Source organism: Porites lutea, chromosome 5, assembly GCF_958299795.1.
Source record: "Porites lutea chromosome 5, jaPorLute2.1, whole genome shotgun sequence".
Lineage (NCBI taxonomy): Eukaryota > Metazoa > Cnidaria > Anthozoa > Scleractinia > Poritidae > Porites > Porites lutea.
This window is the reverse complement of record NC_133205.1, coordinates 6,703,515-6,731,000: the sequence shown is the minus strand read 5'-3', so window position 1 is coordinate 6,731,000 and position 27,486 is coordinate 6,703,515. Positions and strand designations below refer to the sequence as shown.

Genomic DNA, 27,486 nt, shown 5'->3' with positions numbered 1-27,486 from the left:
ACGCCGACGCCCAAATATACGCTCCCACAGCGTCTTGTTCGATGATATTTCGCTTGTGATAAACGTCATAATATTCTGCATGGTTGTGGATAGTCTTATCATGTGCACCGAAAGTGTATGATTGTGTGATTTCCGCATGATGTTGACAGGCAGAACTCAGGTATATATGTGGTTTGTGTGGTTGAGCTGTTTTGCCAAAATATTCTGTGTCAGACATGAAAACGTTTCTTCGGTGTTCAGGTTAGCTAATTGTACCTTAGAAAAGCAAATCTTAACTCAGGAAAATTGGAGCTAGGTCTAGTTTCAGCAGGCTCTAATGGCTTTGAACCAAAAGGCCGGTTTTTACAGATGAAAAGGTGATAAGCGAAACGCGAGCGCGCGTGAAAATCACTCACGCGGGAAAGGCGAGACGTGGCGGAGAAAGAGGCGCGTTTCGCTCGCTTTACTATCCCTCAGGAAAAATGGGGACTACTCGTAGTCTAATCGCACCGCGAAGAAAGTGTTGTTTTGCTAACTACGTTATGTAAGCCTTCATAACCAATTGCAGGCACCTTTTCGCTGCATTTCACTCAACTTTAAAATTTCTAGACTGAAATGACACCAGTTTGAAACTTCACAGAGTCAGATTACTGAATAAATGTTCTAAAATTTGCGTCAATTTAAATTTGGACTCGTTGAAATGCTTCTAGTAACCACTAACTTACTGCCCGGCGTCAGATAAAGGCTTTTAATCGGCCTTTGAATGATGTTTTATAGTTTTAAATTGCCAAGAAGTAGAATGAGTTGATTTTTTGCTAACCCGGTTTTCAAAAATCCAGGTATACTTATTTACGCCAACATTAACGCGCGCGCCCAAACTTTTCCTTTTCCCTGCAAAGGTCATACATAACATTTGGAACTTTGGGAGTGAATTTGGTGGAGGCGGTGGGGGTGAACGGAAATCTACATGATCTACGGGATAATGGCAAACCTTACTACATAGGTAATGCTCGTATGGATAAACAGTGCCTTCACTGCGAAAGTGGAAAACAAAACTAGAACAAAAACCACGATCGCAATCAAAGTAAAATTAAACCACGTCATTTTAGGCTTTATTGATAAAATTTTGTTTTTCCTTGTAAATCAGTCCACTCAGTTTTATTTTAGTTATCTGTTCGTTTTACCAGGCCAGACTCAGTAATACCAAGAGAGAATTCTCTCTTCACTGCTCTTGTTAATACTATTTTGCCACCGTTTACGAAAAAGAAATATTTCAATCCGCAGCTATTTGTAGCAGTGCGCAGGGTATATTGAGGCACATTAACAGCAAAGATATTTCGATGAGACGATGACGAGAAAGTGTATAACAAGCAACGGATCAAGGTTTGAGTAAGACTTTTCCAGTTGTTTTCTTGCCCTCTAGCATATCATGAGCTTTGCGAGCTTCTGAAAGAGGAAGGACAGTAAAATCTCCCACTTTAATCTTTCCTTCGGTGATCCATTTAAACACGTCATCAGCTCTTGTCTTGAGTTCCTCGGGGGTTGATACGTAGTCGAAAAGCTTGGGATGGACAAGGCTGCGTGAACCGCTCGAAAGAAGACTGAGGTCGAGAGATTCTGGGTAACCAGAAGCACCACCGAAAAGGACCATCATACCGCGTGTTGCCAGGCAATTGAAACCTAAAGGAAAATATATAAAATTCTAAGGCCCGTTTACAATTGCCATCTTTTGTGCAGTTTTTGTAGCATCAATTAATTTCAGTGCGATTTGTCGCAGAGATACAAATTTTCTAGTAGTGTCCTCATGCTGAAAAATAAATAGTACCATAAGAAAGTGCTGTCAAAGATATTTCTTTTGAATGGACCCACTGTGATTCTTCATTGTCACAAATATTTTTTTTACCAGGCACCCTTGATGACCGGACTGGCAAGCGAGAGTTCCGTAGGTATTCGCTCCCCGGGCAGGGAGGGGAGTTCCCTATAAAGATGACACAAGTTTGTCGTACCGTTGTGAGGGTGCTTTCAAAGCAACAACGACGGCGATAACCACACGCCAATTTTGCAAGCCTTTCTGTTCATTGCTTTGCATGACTAGGACGTCAAACCAGTCCTAGCTTCACGTTTGGTGGACCTGAACACAAGAAATCCGTTTTCTTTTTCTTTTTCTGAACTTAGATACATTCCTTTAGGCTTCAACTCCAGAAACACTCACCAACATTTGACAAATTGAAGGAACGACATGGAATATTAAAGAACGGTGAGATTTGAAACAAAAGAAGCTCCCTTTGTCACAGTACGTTTAAGGGGTATTTTGGTTATTTAGGCGAAAAATACGAGGGCTATTTGTCATGCAAAAGAGCCATGTTTACCGCTATTGAAAACTATTAATGCCAATTAAGTTGATCTAAAATTGGGGGTGAAAATGAATTCAAGCCATGCCCACAAAACGAAGATTCTGGGACCTCTCTTCCAACCTCCCTCTGTCTCTCTTACTCTCTTTATTTTCTTGTTCCCTTTTTCCTCCCGTCCTGTCTAACTAAGAGTCCGAAAAAGTTTTCAGTTTTCTGTTGTTTTTCTTGTCTTTAATTTTCCGATGCGTACCCCCAGCATTTTTATACGGGACCTCACCGAGCGTTGACAGCGTTTTTTTCACTGAATTCAGGGATGTGTTTGGTAACCAGATGGCTGAAATGGATACAATATTAAGAGTCAGCCGGACGTTTATGACTGGTCTGTCGACCTCAACAAAAACCCTGAATAGCCTTATAGCCATAGCTTCGTTTCTTTTTATCCATATAGTGTCCTACACTCTTTTTTTATATAAGAATGTTGTTTTCCAGGGCCAGGCTGAATATTCTTATTTTTCCGCCGATTTTAGGCTGTAAATATTCTTGTATTATTCTTAATAATTGCTTATGACATTTCCGAATTAGAATATATTAAGGTATCAATAATAGGTTTGTTAAATATAGTTAGCTAGTTTTGCCGTTTAAAGAAAGGAATAAATTGAAAAGGTATATTTGTATTGTATTTACAGATTTTCACCACACGAAATTATATCCTTTTCAAAATCTCAGCCTGGAGTTTATTCTTAAAGTATTCTTAAGATTTCGCAAATTTCAGCCTCGATATTCTTATAAAATATATTCTTATATAAAAAAAAGAGTGTATCGTACTTACCTTTGTCAAAGGTTGCCTTTCCAACTCCATCATAAACGACATTGACACCACCCCCGTGAGTCAAGCTGTTGACTTCTTGAACAAAGTCTTTTTTGGAATACAGAATGACCTCATCTGCACCACAAGCCTTTGCTTTTGCCGCTTTCTCCTCGGTGCTGGTTGTGCCAATCACATAGGCTCCTGAAAGCAACGGCAAAGGATAATAGCTTTCCATTAATCGGGAGACTTTAACCTCTCAACCCTTTATGGTGGCCAAAGAAAGAAATTCACTAAAACTGCAATTTTTTTAATGACTTACTAACCACACAAAATATACAGGAGATAATAAAATAAACTAAAATAACTAATAACTAATTTACAACTCCAATAGCTAACAACAACAACAACAACAAAAACACTAACAATAGAAAAAAAAATAACTATACTAAGATCACTAAGACAACAATGAAACTATATTACATCTAAGTACTAGTCACACCTAAACTACTGAAGCGGTTATTAACAAATAACGCCATGACAAATAGGAATTACAATTAATTTAAACAGGCAATCAGAGGAAGAAGAAAAGACAAAATTCAAACAAAATTCTCAAGAGATATAAACCATTTTCTTGTAAAGAAGCTAGTTGTTTCACTGTCAACGATAATAACTCGTTCAGTTTCATATTTTGTCACAATCATTTTTTTTAAACCATGTATCTTTGGCGGTGTCTTGTTTGCTCTACAGACCCACAGATAAACTTTACCAATAAGGAAGCATACAATTAAGTAGATGACGAGAAGGGCATTTTGTAGTCACTACCCCTACTATAATGTCTTGCAGTGATAATTGTATTTTTTCATTTGTGAGTACGTGCCAAAAAGATTCAAAATCGGACTAAAAAGTCTTTGAAAACGGACAAAAATGAAAAAGATGATAAAGCGACTCTGATGCCCGGGGAAAAAAGGAATAGAGATCGCTTGAAATGTAGCCTATTTGGTACAACTTGGATTGGTATAGAGGATACCATTGAGAACTTTATACTGAAAAACTTTGACGTAAGGTTCAAGAGCCACGGTGTCTGGCAGCTGAACAATTTGTGTTAATTGCTGTAGTTCCAAAGAGGTTTGATTTGAATGAAAATACCACAGGTTCATCCCAGATATTTTGAGAATGCACCTCTAGAACTGCTGGGTGAGGAAGTCCAAGAACATGGACTGGAGTCTTTCAAAACTTAAAGGTGAGTCGGCTGTCAGTCAAGTCCCGAATTTGACCATAACATGCCACACCTCTCTCCGTCCAAACATTGATACCTGCATTAATTTCTTGGTTTGCTTAATTCTTCAGCTTCAGTACGATAATCAAAGCTGGACCCTTGTACAACCTTCTCCTCTAAATCATCACGCACCCTTGCAGGTCACATTCAGTTAACTTTGCTCAATAATTTTCCTGTTATCATTACCTGCATTTTTAGCCACCTGACAGATCAGAGACCCAGTCCCCCCAGCAGCTGCATGCACCAAGACCTTGGTTCCAGGCCCCACTGGGTAGCAGGTATGGACGAGATAATGCGCAGTCAGTCCCTGAATCATGGATGTTGCTGATTGCTCAAAAGAGATGTTGGATGGAACTTTGACAAGTTTTTCCACAGGAACAACACTGTATTCTGCATAGCTACCTGCAATTTCAAAGAATTTCAAAGATATGGGATTTAGCAGACTGAGAGAATGTCGCTGAGCAGCTTGCTGAGATTACAAGAAAAAAATACACAATTCAATAGAATTAACTGTCCACAAAACTTTCACATTGACTTTGAGTAATACAGTAGGTTGCCTAGCAAACTCTTCCTTAAAAACTCTAATGGTCAACTCTCACATTAGCCAGTTACTAGCTATTTTACATTTTATGCCAATTATAATTAAGGGACAGGCAAGTAGAAATGGAATTCACTTGGCCAGAGAGGGGAGCTCAAATGCTCATTTTTTTTTTCGTTATTTTTTATCTGTGTTTAGACTCAGATGGAATACTAATAATTTTCTTGTGTTTAATTGTATATCCTCCAAAGAGTACAGATCAAAGCCTATTTTAAAACAATTCCTACATTATCAGCAAAAAAAATTGTTGAGATATATCTGTACTCAAATAGGGTAACTTCAGAGAACACACAATCCACACCTCCCCCCCCCTCCTCTAATCAAAATTGCAGTGTTTGCTGTTTCCACAGGGAGCTCAAACAGTGGCACAAGATTGCTTGGAGGGGGGTGGGGGAAGGAAAGCTTTATTCTCCTTTTTTGTAAGTTGGCAAAACGTCAAAGAGGCCCTTAAAGGCAAAGTGTCTCAACTACTTAATTTGTTGCCAATTACCGGTAAGTCTAGAAACTTTATAATAGAAGAAAACTTAAGTTCAATATTGTTACCTGATCCAACATGGAAGTATGCCACATGATCCCCAGGGGCCACACCTACAGAACCAGGTCCCAGCTTTTCCACAACCCCTGCTCCTTCCATGCCAGCAACAGCAGGCATCTTTGGTGTTGGAAACGTCCCATCTCTAAGGTAGACATCCAGGTAATTTATACCACTGACATGATTCTTCACCAAGGCCTAACGAAAATATTTTCATGAAAAGGGCTGCATAGCAAAGAAAGACTCCTACACGTTAAGTCTGACCCACAGTCTATATAATTTGCAAAAATTCATAGAAAGTGAGTCAACTTTATTGAGAAGATGTAAATGAAACATTCTCAAAGTTTTGCTTTTCATAGCAAAGAGGCCCCATAAACTAAAAGTAAAATTTGGACAAACCAGTGAAACAGGGAAATAAGACTATCTCTAATGGTGACAAATGACATAAAGATTGGTTAAATACCGACCGGGATATAGCCTTCTCCTCAAAATGCGAAACAATAGGTTTTGAAGTTCAGCCTAGAGGGACCCACTACGCCCTAATTATCAAAGAGCGTAGTCAACAATGGCAGCTTCCAAATTGACCGCCAATGCATGTAGTTTTGTCAATCTGATTGGTCAACTTTGTTTAGGTGGCCCTGCAGGTTACAGTAGTTTAACTGTAAAGACCATAGACAAAATACAGGATATACTGCAGCTCTTCTGTAAATTGGTTAATTCTGGTGTTGGATACTCGACTCAATCAAAATCATATTCTCTGTTCTCAACAGGGAGGCCAAAAAACTGTTCCCTGCCTTATATAAAAGGGTAAGGGATTGGACTTCAAGGGGGAGCCTCCTCATATATAACTTTGTTGAGTACCCCCCTGGACGATGCCCTACAATCTTGCACTAGAGGCCCTGCCAGGGGGGGCTCCCATGTTGCTCGTCTGAATTTTAAAATGCCTTATGTCGGTGTTTATAAATGCTTCATGTCGCTGTTGGAACTTGAACAAAAATTCTTTGTCTTTGTCAGAATTTTAGAAAAGGGGGATGGCGATGCATTGTACAGTGTGAAGAAACCATTGCAGGTCTGCAATTTCTCAGTAAACATTTTGTGTATTGACCACCGTTACATCTGGACTCACAATTAACACAATAATATTCCCCAGACTAAGGAGATTCCACTAAAGCGCACTGACCAGAGACATTCTCTGAAGCGCAAGGAAAATAGACGAAAATAATACTTCTTGGCATTCAGACTGGTGATAAATTAACCAAACCACTGTTCTTTGTCATTTATTCTCGGCTTTGCCATCACTGGCACAATTTGCCTGAGGGAGGTTGTCTCTTGTCACTATTTCATTCTACCCTCCATCGCTACTTTTTGGGTCGTGTTGCTTGTTGGAATTTACCCTGGCAGGGCCTCTGGACTAGGCTTTTTGATGGCTGCTATTTTCTTATTTATTGATTCCAAAGAGCTAAAAATCGCACAAACAGTACAAGTGAACAAACCCTATCAACTTTTGAACCTAACTTTCAAATATGTACAGAGACAGCTTCTATCGGTTATAATAACTTGTATGTAAACAATAACACCTGCAAAAATTTGCCTATTTATATGTCACCATTGCTTTCAATTTTTCTCTGCACACTTAAAAGTAATGAAACGGGGCGCAGCCTATAATCTAATTATTGTTGCCCCTGCAAATACCTTAATGTAGTTGATGTTCATTATAGGATGCATAATTATTCATACGTGCACATAAATGGCTTCGGCTTGATCAACCGTAATAACCTGACACTGCAAAATTTTAGGAGGAGCTCACTCCCACAAAGTGGGCACTGACAAGTGTAATCTCCCCCATAGTTCTTGCCTCAAAGCAATCTCAGCAGGACAGTTTTCGACGTTTTCCATGAAACGGCACAAGCATAGTCCAGTAAACAATTTTTGAGCTAATTTTAATCTGAACTCATTTGTGGTCTAAAATTTATAGAACTGAAGAAAAACTGAACGTCCAATCTCACACCACTCGGCCGGACGCTAGCTTGAATTTCCTCGTCGAAAATGCGGTTGTAACGGATCGGTTTATAGGATTGAGATTACAAGCTGCAGGACCCTTAGTGACACCCGCGGTGCACCTGCAAAATCAAAGATCCCTCCACGCCTTAATATTCAGCCCTCCCATCGTCTCCATACGCGTGACGGTACTATAGCACTCACCTCTCTCTCTCCAGGTTCAGGGATAGGAATTTCTTCGTATTTCATCTCAGAAGAATCTCCAGGTTTGTGAACTACGATAGCTTTCATGGTACTTTTAAATGTGTCCTTAATTTGCGATATCCGTTTATTCGTGTGAAATTTAGGGGTCAAGTTTGCCGAGAACTTGGACTTTGCGAACACAAGTGGTTTACAAGTGAGGGGCTCAAAGAAGTGTCCCAGTAGGCTTTGCGGGCAAACCAAAGAAGCTCCCCACCCTATCCCTCCACTCACTAACACACCCAACGATCGTAATTTTTCTACTGAACAAAAAAATCAAAGGGGAGTTACTTAGTTTTCCAACAGCTCTCCCCAGTCCTTGAGGGGCACAAAACGGAGGCTTTCCCAAACCTTCTTACGTTATCCGTAATGTAATCAATCTGAGGGTATTCCCGAATCAAGTTAATAAACTTGTGGTCCCGGGAGGGGGTACTTTAGAAATTTTGGGGTGGGGATGTGCCGCTGCGATCCCGGAACCCTTAGCTAGCCTACACCAGAGCTAGTTCAGCTGAAATTTGCTACTCTATACTAGACTAAACTCCCCATTCCTCCCCCCCCCCCCCCCCCCATATCCTAGAGTAGCTTTTAGCAAGAGCCATAATGTCCCATTATGGCTCTTGCTTTTAGGCTGAGTTGCGTAAATTTAAACTTGCCGATTTAGTTTTTTTATATTTTTAAGTGGCACTCCTGGTTTCCCTAGAACCGAAGTAAAACTGAACGTCCAATCTCACACCACACAGCCGGACGCTAGCTTGAATTGCGGATGCAGCGGATCGGTTTATAGGATTGAGATAACAAGCTGCAAGACCCTTAGTGACCCCCGCGGTGCACCTGCAAAATCAGATTTAAGTGGCACTCCCGGTTTCCCTATAGTCTAGACAACCAATTGGTCAGTTTCCTGGGAAATGATACCCTATTCTAGACCCAAACTCTCTGATTTACTCTGAGCCTATCCCAGAGTAAATTGCTTGAAAACCATACCCTTCACAGCGGCACATACCGTAGCCCATATATGGCAGTATTCACCCCCCAGGGGCTTGTGGTCTGAGAAAAAAAATGCAAATGTTGATATTCCTAAGATAATCATTTCATCAAACCAGAAAATCTTTGCTGTATTTGTTTTTTCCACGGTTTGTTTTTTTGCTTTTGTTTTGTTTTTTGCTTTGTTGTTGTTGTGTCGCGGTTGCATATTGTTGCTGTTGTTGTTTTTCGATGAAAAGAAAAAAGCCCAATTCACTTGAGGCTTACAGACTTTAACTTACCGGGGGTATCTATTTAGCAGTTGAAGTTATGGCAAGATAATTAACAGGGAAAAAAGGTAATAACTAATCTCGTAACAGATAAAAAGCAAATTTAAGTTACCACTGGACATTACTCCGCAAAACCATAAGTACAGCAACGCAGTGGTTTTCCTTTCGTGTAATTTTATTACAAATTTAATAAGGTCCCTTTTAAAATAAATTGAAAAATACTTAAATGATTCTTCAGGAACGTATTGAAAACAGCATTCTGTATAATAGAGTAAACATTAACTGAAATTCGATTTGATAACGTCTAAAAACACTCTGTTGCGTTCTGGGTAGTATCTACTTAGACTAAAAGTAGTTCTCGATTTTTTCCCTTTAACTTTTCCATTTCCTCCTTAAAATGTTTAAATTTAAAACTATTTATGTTAAAATTAAGAGAGAATTGATAATTAAATACGGCTTTCCACGAATACCCTTTCTCCAACCATTCTCTTGAACCTCTTAATGGTGAAATGTTTCAATAGTCATGGACTGATTTGCACTAAGACTAGTCGAACGGAGAAACATTACCAGTAAAATTGTAACCAATCAACATGTTTCCATTGACTGGAGTGACTAGGTACATTGTTACGTGCATTATTACGCGTAACATTCGCCCAGAGGTAATTGACCAGCGACAAACGATGCTAGCTTCTTGCTAGCCTGCAAGCAAGGTCTCGCCAAGTGGAAAGCGAAGCGAGCAGTGAAGCCGCGAGCTTATCCCGTCGCGCGCCTTCTCGCGTCTGCTATCGCGTGCGGCTCTCCCGTGACTTCTCGCGACTCTCCCAAATTGACAGCTTCCTCGCAGGTAATTCGATTGGTTGAGGACTGCAAGTTGCGCTGCCCAATTGCACGGAAATTTTACAGATGGGCGGACAAGATTAACTTACTGCGTCTAACTTGGCTGCCCCGAAAAGGGACTCTACGTTCACACTCTGCAATAATGTTTCGCGCGCAACAATTCTAGAGGTTCCTGGTTCTGTTTAGTGGACGACGAGGAATGTTTCACCCTGTGTCCGGACCTAAACTAAAGTCACACATGAGCCGTTCCCTTTTAGTTAGGGCCAAGAATGGTAGCACGTAAGAGACGATGTCATCGATCAATGATTTTGTAGTTTCAATTGTAGTTTCAATGACCTTGACACTACTGAGATTTTCATACCAGCCAATAAGTGTGTTTAAATCATTCTCCACCAATAGTCGGCTAACTCTAGCTGGTCCAGAAGCTTCCAATAACTGTTGAGCTCTATAACCGGAACACTTCAAACTCTCTGGTCCATCCACACACTCATTTGAAACTCATGGAGGCATTGTTGTTTGTCAGATCGGAATCTAAGTACAGCTCTTTCCCCAGTAATAAGTTCCACTGTTTCCTTGCTTGAAAAAAACTCTATCTCTGTGACATGCGTGAACCTTGAAGTTGCGATCAACGCACCATTTGGGTTAAATTTCATTCTTGGAAAAAATTCATCTTTTCCTTTGCTTAATTCTCTTTCGTTCATTCTCATACACGAAAACAAGGGAAAACAGACACTGAACCACTGACATATGTAAGGAACGGTCCAATCGCTTCAAACTATGCGGATAGGTCAAGTTCACTCTCCTCCCTAGTAGCCTGCGTAGCAAGCTTTTCCGATCGAGTTATTGCGCAAAAGTTGGAGCGAAAGTAAAAAATAATAAAAGAAGGGGGAGGGGGAGAGGAAAAGAAGAAACTTTCCTTTTCTCCCCTCACCTCCCCCGTCATTCCTCTTTTTCGCTCTCGTCCCAACTTCATCAACGAACTCGCGCTGAAACGCTTACTACGCAGGCTACCTCCCTAGTAGAATTTTTTGGGATCTTGTAGCGAATGCCAGTGCGCAACAGGTTTATTAGCAGTCCGGACCTCCCTCCAGTGGTCCAGCTCCTTGCCAGTGGAATGGGCACCAATTTGAACACAGCCAATTATTTCGTTTTCATGCATGACCGACAATAGCAGATCAACAGAGTTTAAAGCGTCCATTGCTATATCAAATGACACTGCTTCGTTAAATACAGGATTAAGTGTCCCTTTCCTGACCGACGTCTTTTTCTTTTTCGCGCGTTTTCCTGCGACCAGTAGGTGGACTTTGACATACGAATCTAAGACAGAAGAAATACATTCTTTAGTGTTGAGCCATAGCCTGCGTGGCAGGTGCTTGGAATGGGCGCAAGAAAGAACGGGGCGCGCGAGGGAGACACGCGAGGGGTGTCTCCCTTAGTGTGTCTTTCTCGCGCGCCCCGTTCTTTTCTGAGCCCATTACTTCCAAGCGCCCGCTACGTAGACTAGTTGAACAAGGAATCACTAATCATTTATTCTTTTATCATAGTAAAAATTGTAACCATAGTTACACTCGGCCAGAGTGTGCGCGCAGCACTTACCGGGGTCCCCAACAAAGGAAGTCTGCTGCAGTGTCTTCCTACGGCTCAACATAAGGAGTCTTCGATAACAATCACACAATACTAACCTGTTCCCTTTATATTAACTGACGGTAGATTCCGAGCCTTGATGACGACAACAGTTAGCCTCTCTGCAGACTTAAGATAGCCAAGCGACACCATCATTTCGCCCAAAGACACTTGTTTCTGTAGAAACAAGAGCAATAACCGTTAAATAGGTCAAGCTAGAAAACGCTTTTGAGGAAACAGTGTTTCAGAAGAAAATCTCCCTGTGATAAGCAATTTTGTTTCTGCCTAGAATTAGCGTAAAATTTGTTAGGAAGCTGTAGTTTAATTAGGTATTCGCCGAAAAACAAAACTTCCCCCACCCCTCCCCCATCCAAAGTTTGCTTGTTTATGTTTCTTACGGGTAACGTGAGCAGCAGCATAATATTGTCTAGGAAGAGTGGAGGAAGAAATCTTTTCCTTTGTAGAAAGCACACTGTGTCTGAAGTAATTTAGGTCCTATGGTGGTTTCAATTCAATTCTCTGTATCATCCAGGAAACAAAATTTGAGTCCACATGATATGTTTTTCGCGTTCGTAAACTCTGAAAAATTGCGTCCGGATAAAACAATGTTTCCTAGTTTAGTGAGAGCCTAGAAATATCAATACTAAGACCAGGCTTACCTTAAGACTCGGTCTGATATCAGTTCTAAAGACATTTTCATTGGCCAGATCCAAGTCCGCTAATGGTAAAACCACTTGTCCAATCACCTCGTGACGCGACGACGAATCAAATGAGAGAAACGTAAGCCATAGCGTTTGAACTTGGAGCTCCTTGTACGATAACTTTTTAAAAAGTAAAAAGAAAGTAAGGTTATTGAATGCTATGTTTTCTTACAAAAAAGATTATGAATAGTTTGTTAAAAATGGCAGGCAAAACTAGTGCGCGCTTGGCATAGTCGAAAGTCCTCTTCGTTACACCTCTGGATTCCAAACTGAGTACAAAACTTCAAACAATCTCTGCCTCTGCAAATCTTAAGACAGACATTATTTTCAGTCAATTCTCATTAGTAGGGGCCTCATTGGGCAGAAGTTATCCCGTTCACAGACCCTCTATTTTTTTTTTTAGAGGTCGTCGAGTCCGCGTACGAAAATAAAAACCGCGGGGGGTTTATTGACCTCTGGCGCAAGGGCGTGGAGAGGGGAAAGGAGAAAATTAATTTCCCGCTCTTGCGCGCTCGCTTCGCTCACGTTTTCATCGATTTTCAAAAAGAAAAAGAATACAAAGTCTGTTTACAGGCTACGCAGAAGTGCGCCTCAATCTTACCTCAAATTCAAACGTTTCATCGAAGCGAGGGTTTGTGGTTTTCCTATGCACAGTGGACTGCAACTGGTGCCGGTAATCGGGAAGAAGTTGTACTATAACATACGGATTACATGGTTTGCTCCATTCTTTTTCCATTGGAGACAGGTTAAGGGCCTTGACTAGTCTTACAGTGAGCACTGAGCGATGCTGATCAAACTTGACTATAAAATGAGCTTGACCAAGATTGTACGGCGAAGAGCGGCCATCTGGGGCACCAGGAGTAGGGGGCTCTTCATCCTCCTGTATGAAAACAGGTCTTTAAATGTCAATATGTAAAAGAAGGTTACTAAAGCGACTTGGCTTTTAAAAAACTACAGAGATAGAGATTATTATGCCGAGTTTATCTGTGATCCTGGACTGCAAAGGCGAAAAGAGCCAATGTGAGATTTTCGCGCAGAGCGCTCGAGCCCTACTTGCCCGAAAGAAAAATAAACGTATTTTTCGCGTCTCTCCTCAGTCTCACTCTCTGTTTTCACCCTCGCCCCCTGACTATTCGTTTGGCCGCTCGCGCAAGCGTTCTTAACCTTCTCAAAAATACGGGCTGTTTTGCAGTCAACTGTAATCCCGGGTTAACTGCAATCGAGGCATATAAGTCATCATGGAAACTACCCCAGGATGTGCAATAATAGTCTTTTCCGCAACTCGGCCCAAAGAGATACTGTGCTTGCTAAATTTACGTCATAGTTGAATTTAGCAACTAAGGCACTAGAGTGCATGCGTGGAAGGCGTTTGTAGGGGAAGGGAAAGAAGGAAATAGGAACAAGAATACTATTGTGTTTGCACTGTTTGTCTGTTTGTTTGTTTAAGCGCAGATGCTGGTCCCTTAACGAGGGGCGGACAGGGTAAACAATAGCGTTATTGCAGGCGTTTCTTTCCCTCCTCCCTCGAGCGCCACATGTACTGATGCACTAGCAGTGTGTTCAAGTTTTGCTTGTCATAAAAAATAGCGTAGCGACTAAATTAGGCATTAAAAATATAAAAAATTCGACGGAACCACTAAACCAACTAGACACACGGAGGATGATAAGGCTGTGTTTGATCCTTGCTACTGGTTTTACCCTGGATCATCACTAAATACTCGAACAGTACTCCAGTTAGACGTACCTCTGCAACCATTGTGTAAAGACTAGGATCCAGGCTTCCGAGGTCCTCAAAGAATCCCGGAGTATTGGGTGTCCTAGGAGAGCTGGGACTCAGGGGTGAAGGGAAGTCAATGGAACGTCTGATGAGAAGGGGCTGGATACGAATTTCGCGCATGTCACCAACTAAAAAGAAAAACAACGTGAGAATAAAACAAAACTGGTCTGGTCAAGAGATCATAATCGCTTGGTCTGGTACATAACGTAGTAAGAATTTAGTTTTCATGACATAGGTCTGCCAAAAGACCCTTATTTTGTTTTAGAAATCGTTGGGCGCGCGTATAAAAAAAAAAATACGCGGGGAATTTATTGACCGCCGGCGCAAGGGGGTGGTGTGATTTCTCTCGCTCCGCGTTCGCAAAATTCGTCGAAAAAACGTCTGTAGACAGGCAAGTTAATGACAAAGAGGTCGCCGAAGAGGGGTGGTCGTAAGGGGGAAAGGTCGCTGCGTTGACAAGTGAAATTACCTTCTGTAAATCTGCCCCCTCCCCTAAGAAAAACGGGCACGTACCTCCTTCTTTGGGTTCTCCTGTAGCCTGCGAAAGCAGCCGCTCCTCTTCGCTCCTCGCCGCTGGGGACGAGCGGCTGCTTTCGCAGGCTAGTTCTCCTAAGAAGAAGGGGTAGCCGAAAACAGGCTTAATGAGCTTGTTCCTGGGAACGAGTTTAGTTTCTATTTGTTCCTGGCCTTTGATGAGTTTTGCCATATATTTTGCCAGCGAAAAAAGAGCAAAATATAACATTTACCTCTGCAAGGACGAGTTCTTACCAGAAAAAGGAGCCTCGCTTGGGGGTTTGACCGAAGCTTCCAATCGCTTAGGACTCGGAGGGGTGTCGGTTCCCGAAGTTTCAGACGGAGGTGGCGAGAGGATGAAGCCGTAGTTTGAAGCTTTCATTCGATTTTCTTTTCGAATGGTATATGCTCTCATAACCAAAACACCAACGTACACGAGTGTTATGATAAACAGTAGGCCTAGAAGCACGTAGGCTACTATCCATGCTGCTATTGACATCCTTGGCAAAACAACCTTGTTTTCAACTCCTGCAGAGAAAAGCAAATGACGATTTTCTTTCGATTAGACATAAGGACAACCCTTGAGCAGGTAAAGTACTCCTCACAGCGAAAAGAGATTCTTTGCCTGAGTATGCATATTTCCTTGTAGCTTAAAGCGTGCAGGATTGGGCAGAACATGCCACAATTATAGCACCTTTTAGAACTCGTGACCTGGTCTTAAAATATTGCATGATTCAGAATTCTCAGAATTACAGGTCACGCATTTCACGCGCGTGACTTGAAGTGGTTCTTTTACGGGTACGGCATCGATAGGAGGCTAGGCAGGGTGGACGTCCTTTCAGGGGGTTGGGGGTGGGGGTCCTCGAGTTCCCGTAAACTTCCTCTTCTTACCCGAAACACATTTTCAATCTTCTTACCTCAAATACCGTTGTTCAGGTCAGCTACAAGTGAACTCCCTCCTCACCGTCTTAACCCCATCAAATCTTAGTTCCGCCCAGGGACAGCGCCATGAGTTTAATCAGCTTAATCCTTTTTAATCCTTCAAATCTTCTCAATCTTTTTTTGTCTGTTACAAGTATTTCGCAGAACCTTATCAGAATTACTGGCCGTTACTCATATGCCGCCGTTAACAGTATTTAATAGGGAAAAATAGTTGTTGACCTCAGGTATCAACTTGAACCGGCGATGGTCATTTGTAAACGCCCCGCTCCAGCTGCAACTCCCTTCCATCCTCTTTTTTAGGACATCAACGTTGCATTTCACACGTATTCGAGTATAGTTTCCTTGTGCCGAAATTTTCCCTTTATATCATTTTAAAATTTCTCGGAATTGCAGGAAAAGAATGGTTTGCGTGTGCAAATATTTTAGCGTTATCACGTCAACCTAGCCCTGCCCTGCCAGCGAAGTAGAGCAGAGACTAACCATACATCAAAAATTGAAGCTTTTAAGCTACCACAGGTAAAATTGCGAAATTGACGACCTTCGCTTCCTGATGTAGCAGCCTTCCCCTCCCTACCATTTCGCTACTTCCGGCCAGCTAAAATGTCTACCTTGACTGTTTGCAGATAATAAAATCGCAACATATGTGAAAGATCCAAATTTTGCTGCCTGACGAAAAGGCTTTGGTTATTCCCACCACGTATGCAACGAATATTCAGAGACGTCATGAATACTTTCTGAAAATATGTTATGTTATTGATTTTTGAAAAAAAACCTCAGATATCATTATAGTCGGTAATAGTCATTAAAAGTAAAAGTCACTTCAGTTTTATATCTATCATGTACGTTCTTCTGACTGAAAAAGGCTGAAACTGGGAAGATACCTTTATCATCGCCACTTTCGTAAGATAGTTTTTTTCGGAAAGTCATCGCTACTTTCGGAAGTCTACGGCAATACGTAGGTCATACAGCCCGATTGCAACTGAAGAAACGATTTTCGTGGGGCCATTTACTGTTGGAATTGGGCCCAATTTTCCCAAACAAACTTTCAGAAGAAAAACAAACCAAAAGAACCATATTGAAGTGACCCTTAAAAATTTTATCATCAGATGGGGGTTGGGAGAAACTACTGTCCGATCAGAAAAACTTGCTATCTTGTGTAATCGCAAAAAGTTTGGTTCTAACCGGTTTTCCCTGCCAAAAGAGATTATAATCTGGGTGTTTTCCCCATAATTTTTTTTTGGGCATTTTCGGTTTAGGAAAGTAATTCCAAACTACTCGACGGATAACGAATCATTTTCCTGCACGGAAAGAATATTAGGGCCAATATTTAAAATATGGGGTTGGCCAAGTGGAAAAATGAAAAGAACTCATTTAGTCAACAGGCTGCGGTGAAGAGTAAAATAACAGGGTGGGATAATGCGGCTACTCACAAAAAAAAATTAATAGAAGTTTTTCTAAGAGAAAATTCTTTTTGCCCATACTATGCTTTGTAATCAAGCATTACTCAATTAAATAATAACAATACTTATTTTATGGAGAAAATGTCCGTTAACAAATTGAAGTTCCTAACTATAAACACGACCTGAGTCGATTTTTTAAGTTTTAAAACAGATAACTCAAAAACAGAAACCTGTCACTGTTGAATTTTAAATAAGCAAAATAATGCATAACAATATTTTTAAAACGTACTAGTATCATTTTGTTTAAAGAGCATGCAAGTAAAACAACCTCGTAAAAAATTTTGGGAAGTACAGGGGGAGCAAACTGAGTATTTAAATAAATTAAAAATAGGGTGAACTGTTATGTATCAAAATAGCGAAAATAATACCCAATGCACCCCAAAGTTCTTCGTGCCACTAGGAGCTCCTAGGATTTCAATTGCTTTTACATCGGATCAACAACATCTATAACGTGACAACAATTCAAAAAGCGGTTTATACACAGAAATCCTGCTTGCCAAGGAAAAAAAGTCAAAACTTACCTAAAAAACTCTATTTAGTACTTTTCGGTTCTTCAGAGACATCTTTTATTGGAACGCAACAGCCTAATTCAGTCCCACGCGATCTGTGTATCGGAATGAGCCAACAGCCAAAAAGCGCTCTCAGCTACGATCGAAACAATACTCCAACGGTCAACCCATCTCCACTGCAAGGGATACTTCTGGAGCTTCAAAAAGACACTTGATTATGTTTCTTGAGCGAGATGCCTTGATTCCTCGTAACTCCGGTTATTTCAATCCTGCAAATTTCAAACGGAATGACCCTGCGTAAACAAACTGCAGTTTATGCCCAATGAAAAGGACGCTACATTTTAAATCAGGGCTCGTTGTTTCCGCAGACAGCCGCTCTAAATACGATATGAAATTATCATGACCTTTTGTAACCCCGGGTTGTATAACGTCACGAAGTTTTATGCGATTTAGCGCTTCCGACTTAAAGGAACTAATCTTTTTAAAGGGGATTTAGGGTCATCCCTACTTACTGTATTCGTTGTTCATGCTTAAGAGTACGTTATACCGTAAAACTGTTCTTTTTTTCGACTAGTGTCCTAAAGTTTGGAATGATTGTATTGATATGACGCCCTATATTTAATTGGAATTTACGCGTCACTTGTCAGGGTTTCAACGGATATTATTAAGGTACACAATTAAACGTTTGTTTATGTTTACTGGACTGTAACGGGCAGAGAGAAGCCAAGCTTAATGTTGTTATGGGAACAGTGGCAGACATAGCTGAAGAACCGACTTTTTCCACCTGAGCGAAACTGCATCGTAAACACAAAAACTTTTAAAAAAAACTTAACACCCGGCTAAATAGAGAGTAGAAGAGCTAAGGCAGCAAAAAAACGCTTGGAACAATAACCAAATACAACAATAACTTCATATTTAAACTGTCTCAATGAACATACTCAAACATGTTATACATTTTATGCGTACGTATGTACACGTAATCTCACAGAGGTTCATGCATCAAGAGCTATGAACAGAATAGCACTAAAAGGTGGAAACCAGTGGGTATTCATCAAACAAATGCCAACTTTCAGGCCTTAATTTGATAAAACTTTTATTCAATTTCCTTCTAATTTCGCCTTCTCACACTTTACAAGTAAAAACATACATAATATTCAAGATATAGAAAATATTACATAAATATTTGTACACACTTTATCTAAACAAAGTTCATTAACCTCTTATTAAAAAATAGAACTTTTACAACCTCTAACAAACAAATCGTACGTCTCTTGTATGTTTTTGGCAGAGGATTGCGTGACAAACTTCCCCCAAAAACATCCCTGACAATTTGGCTCCACAAGAGATCACAACACTCTCGGAGTGGTTAAATTCTCTTTACGTTGTCTTTGATATCCAGGCAAACCCTCAAATGTAGTCTGAAGTTCACACAGCTTTATGACCACGACTTGGAGATCATGTTTGTTACTTTAGAATGTACAGTTCCTTGTGATTCCTATCTCTCTGGGTGACCTTGACAGTGAGAAGGAAGGAGCACAGCGCTTGCTGCTTGTGCGATACACCCGTGGATTATACGACCCTGGACCTGGCACGGGCTCTGTTGAAAGTTACAACAAAGCTGTGTAAGTTAATAGATAAACTTACCTACAAAATTGTACGAATTTAAGAACGTTAATTTTACATGTACATGTACCTCAAACAAGGGAAACGATACTGCACAAAAACAGCTCAAAATCAATATGCATACCCTGTGGGGTGGTGCACGTCTTGTACTACATGTACACCCCCCTGTGGCTTATAAAAGAGATAAACCTCCCATACATCTACCCCCACCTCCAACCCTTGACCTCTAAAAAACAGACAGATCCACTGTTGTCAGACAGCCCTACCAGATTGCATCTGTCTATTTGTGTATCTGTCTACCATTAATTTAAACCAGCCAGATGCAAACAGTGTAGCCTGGTAGCAGGCACCTTGGTGGGGAAAAATTGGAATATTGGCTGAGGAAGAATGCCACCTCCTTGCAATTTTTAGCCCTTTTCCCTTTACTCAGTACCCTTGCATCCCAAGGGGGAGGATAATAATTTTTATGTGAATGATACAAAAAATAAGTTAACAGTTAGACTGCAAGACTGTACATATATTTTCCCCTTTTTCCATTAATAATTGCATAATTTTACTTTTTCGCTCGCTGCGTATGGCTCAGAGGAAAGAAGGATGACCGCTTGAGGTCTAGTTAACAGTGGATCCTTGATGTACATGTAAGCGATGAACCATTAGAAAACTTATGGGGTGGGGGGGTGAAGAACAAAAAAAAAAGTTTGTGCAAGGAAAAATTAAATGAAAAAATTCATGCACACCAATTAGCCCTAAAAAACATTAATGCAAGGAAAATCATAACGAAAAAAAATTCAGGCGGCTAAAAAATTTCCCACCCCCACATCCAAAATTGTTCTAATGGTCCATCCCAACAGTCATAGGGCCAAGGGGCTAGCATAATGTTTTCTGTTTATGAGGGTTTGTTATACACTGTATTACGGTTCTTTTCCATGTGTTTTACTATTACTGGGGTAAAGAAAATCGTTTGTTTTGCCACAAACTTAAGTTACATAGAGGTTCATTATATTGTGGTTCCACTGTAACAGGCTATATGAAGTCATTCAGCAGCTGGACTTGACCAACTCACAGATACTGCGCTTGACAAAACAGTTGAGTTTTGCATTGTAAGTAAACTAACCTCTAGCCATCCAAAACACAGTACCACCCCTCCTGCCTTGTTGAATGGTATATGAGGGTGATCTTCTCATTGACTGATCCTTGCCTTTCTTGTAATCATACTGGTTTGGGGCTGGTTCATCTTCTGAACCTACGGAATAAAAGAGAAAGATTACACTGTATCAAGTACAAGTGACAGTAAAGGTAAACATGCCAAGAGAGCCAGTAGGACTGTGTTTTGCATTTTACAAAGTAAAACAATAAAAAAGCAAAAATTTGAAAATTTTTGTTGAAGTTTGACTTTGGGCATTTTTGCAAGAAAACTTCAGCACTCCTGCTAATTCCGCCAGCCACGCAGGCTACTCTGGTTATTGACCTGATTAGTCAATTAAGCTGTGATTTTATTGGTCATCTGTCAGTAATAAGCCATGATGTTATTGGCTATGAAGACTCGTAATGTCATAGTGATGTTTCACCTTTCTTGCTGATTGAGAATTCTCTTCTTTTGCCAAATGTGTGTGATGGTGACTGGCTTAAAAGGAACTGAGGGCTTCCAACAGTGGGTCTTGATGAATAATGAGCTGGTGAAGGCCACGTGTACTGTTAACAACAAAGAGACTACAAATTAACAAATTAATTGAAAACACCCTCACAAACAGATAATTATCAGTACCGACCACCTTTACAGCTACATAATTAATTTTCTTTTATGAACTGATGGAATTTATGTGTACTAATAAAATCTTAAAAACATAAACCATAAATGCTGCAGTGCTTTTAGCCTCTAACAGCCCCAAATGACTTAAAGACAATTTTTTGTCAAAATTTCATGTTAAGGTAAAGACATTCTGTTCAAACCAATATTGCCCTTCGAATAAGAATAACAATCAAAGTATATTTACCGAATGTGTAATTTCACAAGACGAATTATAATTTGCTCTTGCAAAAGCCTCCACAAACACTAAACTAACAGAAGAACAGAACTAAAGTACTACAATCTACATGGAAAGAGTACAGTGATGGCAAATCGTAGGGTTTGGGAAGAAATCTTGATGAACGTCCCCTCCACTCCTGTGGTTGAAAAATGATGACAGCATTGTAACAGAGCTTATCATAGAATAAGGATCATCAAATGAAAAGGGGAATAATACTGTTCTTGGAAAAGTTCTTACCCTACTATCAAAGTTAGCTCTGTATGTCCAGATATCCGGACTGGCAATCCACTGTTTGCTCCAAGCAACTCTGTCACCACCTTGATCTGCAAAGAAATAAACTTTGTAAAAAAAATTGTGGGCAAGTAATAATTGCTATTGTAATTTGCTGAGTCAATATTTCTAGCTGAGTCCTCAACATGAGGAAACTAAACTCAGAATCTCATTGGCTACTGCTTAACTCTCAAGGGACTTCCATGTCAACGACTTGTTTCTCAAAGAAACTTAAGACAAATTCATCTTCAATAAATAAGACATGAACAGCAGATTCATTCTCTCTACGGTAAAATGCTTTCAATTAATGTGAAATACAGTCTAACCTCTGCTAACTGCCACCTCTCTACAATGGTCACCTCTCTACAACGGCCACCTTTTTTCATCCCGGCGGACAAAAAATCTGCACATTGACCCTTGTTTAAAAACTCTCTACAACAGCCATCTTTTACAATGGCCACTTTCTGCCATTCCCAAGGTGGCTGTTGTAGAGAGGTTCAACTGTAGCTATGTTGCTTAACATTTTGGGTTAGCATTGAAGCATTAGATTGTATTCTAAGTATTGTTATAAATGGGAAGTGATTTTTCTGTAAAATCAAAATGTTTCATACACTCTTGAATATGTACATATTTAGAACAGATATAAAATCTGTTCTTGTACTTTAGGATTGTGTAAAATAAAACCAGGGCATGGGTAAAAAAAGTCAATAATAATAATAATAGCAACAATAAATTTAGAGGTAGCCCATCCAGATAGTGGTTCTTCGTCCACCATTCCTGGTCAAATTGGGGGAAATGTTGGTTTTTGAGGAGAGGGGAAAACTGGGGTACCGAGAGAAAAACCTCTCGGAGCAAAGGAGAGAACCAACAACAAACTCAACCCACATAATTATGGTGTTGACACCAGGATTTGAGCCTGGGCCAAATTGGTGGTAGGCAAGTGCTCTCACCACTGCGCCACCTTTGTTCCCCATATTTGTCAGTCAGCATATGAACTGTTGTAGCTTTACCTCTCTCTGGCTGAGTCTTGGGTCGCATCGTGTAACTTGGTGAAGATGTTTCCCATGGTAGGGTCGCTGGGGGGTCATAAGTTGTCGGCTTTGGACCAGTTAAGTCTAGTTGTAATGGTGGCCGTGACTGCATGCACTCCTCTAGGCCTGGAGAAGTTTGTAATCATAACAAATCAAACATCATTCAATAATCTATGCTGGTACATGTACATGCATCTGCATCACTGTATTATATAAAATAAAATAATCCAACTTGAAGAGGGTGTATCCCTGCCTGACACACAGTACTTTGAAAATTGTATCCAGTAATGCTTCCGATACTGGTTGTTTTCATACATCAATAAATATAACTAAAATAAATAATGATTTGGAGGTAGCACATCCACAAAGTGGTTCATCTACCTGATTCCTGGTCGAATTGGAATTTAGAAATACAAAGTCATTTTGATACAAGCTGCTTTGATTTAAGTTGATTCAGTTAGTTTGAGTAGTTTCACACAGCTGACAAGGAATATTCATGCCATATGTTTTTCCTAGCATATAGTTACAGAGTAATCTAAAACCACACCTACAGTGCATGACAATACGTTTTTCCACACACTTCCACTTTTACCAGCACAGAGAATATGAACATAGGCACATCTAGCAGAGGGCCTGAAGTAGGGCAGGTCCCCTCCTTATTTTTAGACCATGCTGGAGCCCACAGGGCTGAGAAAAGTTATTTTTGAAGCTGGGCCTCCTCTTAGCTTTTAATTCTCAGGGTCTTGACGAGTGATCCCCCACTTGGTTGATTATCTGAATCCCCCACTGATTAATAATAATAATATATAATATTAATATATTATTAATATTAATAATATATATAATTATCCCATAATCTCATACAGTGGAACCCCGTTAATACGACCACAGTTAGGCCATAAAATCCTGGTCGTAATAACGAGGTGGTCGCATTAACGGGGTCTTCAAAATAATAAAATGACTCAATGTTTTTTACGTTTGGATTGAAAGAATATGGCCGTAATAACGAGGTGGTCTTATAAACGGGGTGGACGTAAGGCGGGGTTCCACTGTACTTAGATTTTAATTAACCCTGGTACAAATTAGAATTAATTAATAATTTCATTCAGTTCAGGCATTGTAATAATGGTGAAGACTAACTAAAAAATTACACCAACTTAAGTTTACATGCCCACACTTACATGTAAGTTACACGAAAAGCTTTAAAACTGACCATTTTAGTTAAATATTACAAGCTCGCATGTGATTAAGAGAGTCTGTACAAGTGTAAACGAATTTATATATTTCAACTATTAACATGGTCTGTTTTTAATACTAATACTACCGCTGAATACTAGCACATTGAAAAGGTTAAACTGGAGACTTACTTGCAAAAGTTTCACCTTGCTTTTCTTCGAAAAAGACACTTGGAGCATTTTTAGAACGATCTCTCCTATAAATGGCAACATTAGAGGTTATTAAGTAACAAGACTTATGTGAAGAATTGTATTCAACGAACTGCGTATCATTGTGAGCTGAATGGAAACTTCATAACTGTAAAAAATGAAAACGGAAAGCATGCCTCTTTGTAAAAAATCAGACGAAATTCAAAGACACTCACCTCCCAACCAGGCTAACGGTGGCTAATTTAGCTGGAATTCTTGATCGATATGTCCTGGATATCGAACCGATTTGTGGAGGAATGGCGGGCAGCGATGGAATGTTATTTGGGGCTTTCAGAGGCGAAGGTGCAAACGCGTAGGTAAGTTTGCTCGCCGTCTGTGCGGCTTGCGGTAATGAAGTGATGGCTGGCATCAAGTGTTTTCTCCTGTCCACATTGTAAGCAAATTGGTGAAACTCTAACGATCGCAAGATTCGCAACCAAAAAGAGCAATCTTTAACTCGCCATGAAGCTGACCATCAACAAGGAATCAGCGCGTCGCCAAGGAAAGTCACGTGGTATAAAAAAGTGAGGGAACGCAGGAATGGACTTGCGGAAAATGAACGACAGACAAAAAATTGAAATAACGGTTAAACCTTTGGTTAAAGTCGGACGTACCGTCAGTGGTGCGGTCTGGTTTTTCTATTTTTCTGTTTCGGTACCATAAAAAAAACGTGTTGCAAGACTGAAAATATGGCATAGAGAAAACAGAAGGAAATGTTGTGAAATAAATAAGCTAAAAAAGGTTTTTGACTAGAAACATCTGAACATCGAATAACGTTACTTTTCTCGTTAAATGTTCCTGTTAAACAAGAAAATGACCATAAGATTGTTTTGACTGCAAACGAAATTTTATCGCACACAGAATCAGAACTATGTGAGCCTCGGTTCAGACATTTATTTAGTTCTGATAAACGATCACATAATGATGATGATGACGATGATGAAGATGATGATTTTCTCATGGCCGAGCCGAATGGTTTGATTCCACCAACAGTCGAACTTAATTATTTGGCCTACCCAAACAGATATTAGAGTCGATACATAAAAAGTTTGACATTTGACTGCTGGCCAATTAAGAATTTGCGCCAATAATATCAGCGCACATTACTCGGCGTCGTTTTAGCATAATCTTGCCTCTTTAAGTAATATCGGATCTCTAGATTTATTTGATAGCCTATCATAGCTCTTTTTCAATAGTTCTTTGAGTTACTGTCAAAACAAAGCGAACAGAGGAAACTGCTCGCGGAACTGCGTCAAAAGTAAAGAGCGCGCACGGGTGCGTCTAGCTTCAAATTCAAAAGATAATTACACACTGATATATCATATTTAGTTGTAGCCGGTTTGTGTTATAATTGAAAACGAACTCTGAAATTTACCTATCGTTATTTGGTCATGATAATTAAATGGGCAAAAGCCCCTGAATTCAGGGGTGGACTAACTGTTTGTGGGGGGGTGAGGGCAGTTGTATAGGAGGTTGTTTTTAGAAATGAGTTTTGATTCAGTGTAATATTTACTTAAACATTTAAATTGTGAACGTTTTTAAAGATAACGTTAGAGAGATTCTACGAGAATCTGTCATAGTGTATTTTTAGGAGTAACCACTGATTTGATATCCAAGCACGATCAATGATTGTAGATATTGCCAGAGTTCCACTGAAATCCACTATATAATTATATTAGAGACCAGCTTCTATCTCGACGCAAATACCAACATTCAAATAAATAAAAGTTAACATTTATTATTAAATGCACCAATGTAATAACTCGCCAAGACTGTCAGAGTTATAACCGTAGTGTACATTCAATAAGATCTAGATCCGAATGAGGCGAGATTTTCATATGTCCGGCCATGCCAACAGGGAGCGGATGCAGGCCGCCCTTGACTTGGACTGGCTCTAGCAACGTCCAATTCATAGTTTAGTTTTTAGTTTACAACTCTTTAACAATTTGTATCTATCATTTGCATGATTTGTACGTTGACTATCACTGTATTACAGTCAGTGTTGTCATAACTTCACACTGCATGAAAAAATAATGAAAAAACTGGAAATTAATAGGGTAGAACGGCTTGCATTGTCGAGCCAAGAGAATGCTAATTAAGGGTGCAAACATCAACAACAGATCAGTCATTCATAATGGATCCCACTATAGCCGGTTGCACGCACTTAAATTTGTTTAGCTTTTACTTTAAAACTTTCTTATTTTAAGTTATTACGATTCACTATGACGTAGAAGCATAAAAATCTTGCTTCGATCTCAGTAAAAAAAAATCGAATTAAAAGCATTGCACGTATATATTGCGGCACTAATACGCGCCTATAACAAGTTTAAGAAAAGGATAGTCATTATTACTGCCTGGGTGAACACGCGCCGTTTTGGGTAAAAATGACTCAGATTGCTTTTTAAAAAAAGGGCTCTGACGACCTTTCTTTTAGCTATGGTGCTTTTCGAACTGTGTTATTGTAATAAAAAAAAAAGTATTGTGGAAATCAGTGTACCTTGTATAACTGATGCATTCACACAAGCTACCCAAGCAAAATGTTTTTTACGCTTCGCTTGTCGAGTTTATTGAATTTGTATTCCTGTTGTAAATGGACCCAAGTTTCAATACTTTCAGTGTTTACTGCTATGAACCTCAATTTGCTGCCACATTAAAAAGATTCTGCAAACAATATATTTTTACATTTTGAAAACATTGTGACAAATAGAAAGTAATCTTGAGGTTAAGGCCGCTAAAACCGCTACGTGATCATCTGTTCCTGAGCGGTCTTGATGCTGATACTTTTGTTCTCTTGACTTTTGAGTATTATAACAAGGAAAACAAACCCAAATAGTGCTTACCGTTTCTTGAAGTTGGGACAAACGGTCTCATTCAGCGTGAAATATTCTTTAAAGGAATTGAGCTTTCTGTCCTCAGGCTGAAGAACAATTAGAACAGGCTTATGCCCGGTTAGAACGCTGACATCCCAAACCAGGCGTGACAGCTTCTAACAGTACCACGAAATATATACACAGTGCGGCATGCATTTCACAAAACGGGAAAAAAAAACTTCTGATGCATAAATGAATTCGTTACCTTTCCTTTATATTGGCTAGCCAATACGGAATCAATTTTTAAGTGCTTACAGACCGTGAAGCTGTTTTCCTGTTCACGCTCTCGGCTTTATAGCCCCAAGACATTAGTCATGATTAGCAACCAAAAAACTAACTTCGGTGGGCGGGTTTTGAACGCTAAAAGGCTTTCCTTTGTTTTATTTTTATCAGGCAAGTGAAGCATGTAAAGCAAAAATCAGTTGTTGTTCGACATTTGTTCCAACTTTTCTAGAATAAGTTTTTAGTGGTTCAGTCACTTTACTAGCTTAGTTCCGATATCATGTATTGCAGGGCCGGCAAGAAAATAGGGGGAAAAGGCCTGGCCGTCAGATCCCAGGTTCGTCTAGTCACGTACGGAATAAAGCTGCAAAAAAAGCCAGCTTCATAATTTTTCAACCAAAAGCTAATCCGAAATGTAAGTTCTAGTGATAAGTTGTTTGATTACTTTACTAGCTAAAGACTGAAAGCTATTTTGGAGTATGATTCCTGTAGACAAATAGTGTTGAGTTATTTACAAACTATGAATGGTTCATTGGAGCGAGACTGAATTTTTTAGATACTTCGTCTTAGTTAAAGTAGTCAATCAGACGCCCGCAAAAAAGAAGGCCGTTATTCAGATCCCTCT

General features: G+C 39.9%; 3 protein-coding genes across 3 annotated transcripts; all 3 read right to left on the bottom strand.

The window, feature by feature from the left end:
* Window positions 1-1,064: 1,064 nt before the first annotated feature.
* Window positions 1,065-7,861, bottom strand: LOC140937418 (quinone oxidoreductase 1-like). The gene is made up of 5 exons (XM_073386975.1): window positions 7,747-7,861; window positions 5,556-5,742; window positions 4,601-4,816; window positions 3,160-3,339; window positions 1,065-1,659 (listed from the first exon to the last, which is right to left on the bottom strand). Exons 1-5 carry the CDS (start codon window positions 7,831-7,833, stop codon window positions 1,358-1,360), a joined length of 972 nt encoding a protein of 323 aa, XP_073243076.1. The 5' UTR covers window positions 7,834-7,861; the 3' UTR covers window positions 1,065-1,357.
* Window positions 7,862-9,142: 1,281 nt separating this feature from the next.
* Window positions 9,143-26,800, bottom strand: LOC140937726 (synaptotagmin-6-like). The gene is made up of 8 exons (XM_073387291.1): window positions 26,610-26,800; window positions 17,407-17,663; window positions 14,739-15,011; window positions 13,938-14,098; window positions 12,795-13,073; window positions 12,152-12,313; window positions 11,552-11,669; window positions 9,143-11,186 (listed from the first exon to the last, which is right to left on the bottom strand). Exons 3-8 carry the CDS (start codon window positions 14,980-14,982, stop codon window positions 10,885-10,887), a joined length of 1,266 nt encoding a protein of 421 aa, XP_073243392.1. The 5' UTR covers window positions 14,983-15,011; window positions 17,407-17,663; window positions 26,610-26,800; the 3' UTR covers window positions 9,143-10,884.
* Window positions 18,480-24,255, bottom strand: LOC140937005 (protein STPG3-like). Its single transcript, XM_073386522.1, has 7 exons — window positions 23,946-24,255; window positions 23,713-23,777; window positions 22,325-22,471; window positions 21,282-21,367; window positions 20,586-20,709; window positions 20,132-20,260; window positions 18,480-18,991 (listed from the first exon to the last, which is right to left on the bottom strand). Exons 1-7 carry the CDS (start codon window positions 24,137-24,139, stop codon window positions 18,864-18,866), a joined length of 873 nt encoding a protein of 290 aa, XP_073242623.1. The 5' UTR covers window positions 24,140-24,255; the 3' UTR covers window positions 18,480-18,863.
* Window positions 26,801-27,486: the final 686 nt, after the last annotated feature.

Coding starts and splice junctions, on each gene's coding strand:
- LOC140937418 (XM_073386975.1), bottom strand. CDS start 7,833: ATGAAAGCTATCGTAGTTCACAAACCTGGAGATTCTTCTGAGATGAAA. Junction 4,817..5,555: donor ATACTTCCATGTTGGATCAG/GTAACAATATTG, acceptor TTGAAATTGCAG/GTAGCTATGCAGAATACAGT. Junction 1,660..3,159: donor AAAGGCAACCTTTGACAAAG/GTAAGTACGATA, acceptor ATTTTCCTTTAG/GTTTCAATTGCCTGGCAACA.
- LOC140937005 (XM_073386522.1), bottom strand. CDS start 24,139: ATGCCAGCCATCACTTCATTACCGCAAGCCGCACAGACGGCGAGCAAA. Junction 20,710..21,281: donor GAGCTAACTTTGATAGTAGG/GTAAGAACTTTT, acceptor TGTTGTTAACAG/TACACGTGGCCTTCACCAGC. Junction 20,261..20,585: donor ATTCTCAATCAGCAAGAAAG/GTGAAACATCAC, acceptor TTTATTCCGTAG/GTTCAGAAGATGAACCAGCC.
- LOC140937726 (XM_073387291.1), bottom strand. CDS start 14,982: ATGTCAATAGCAGCATGGATAGTAGCCTACGTGCTTCTAGGCCTACTG. Junction 13,074..13,937: donor TTTACACAATGGTTGCAGAG/GTACGTCTAACT, acceptor GTTTTCATACAG/GAGGATGAAGAGCCCCCTAC. Junction 11,670..12,151: donor ATATCAGACCGAGTCTTAAG/GTAAGCCTGGTC, acceptor TTGTTTCTACAG/AAACAAGTGTCTTTGGGCGA.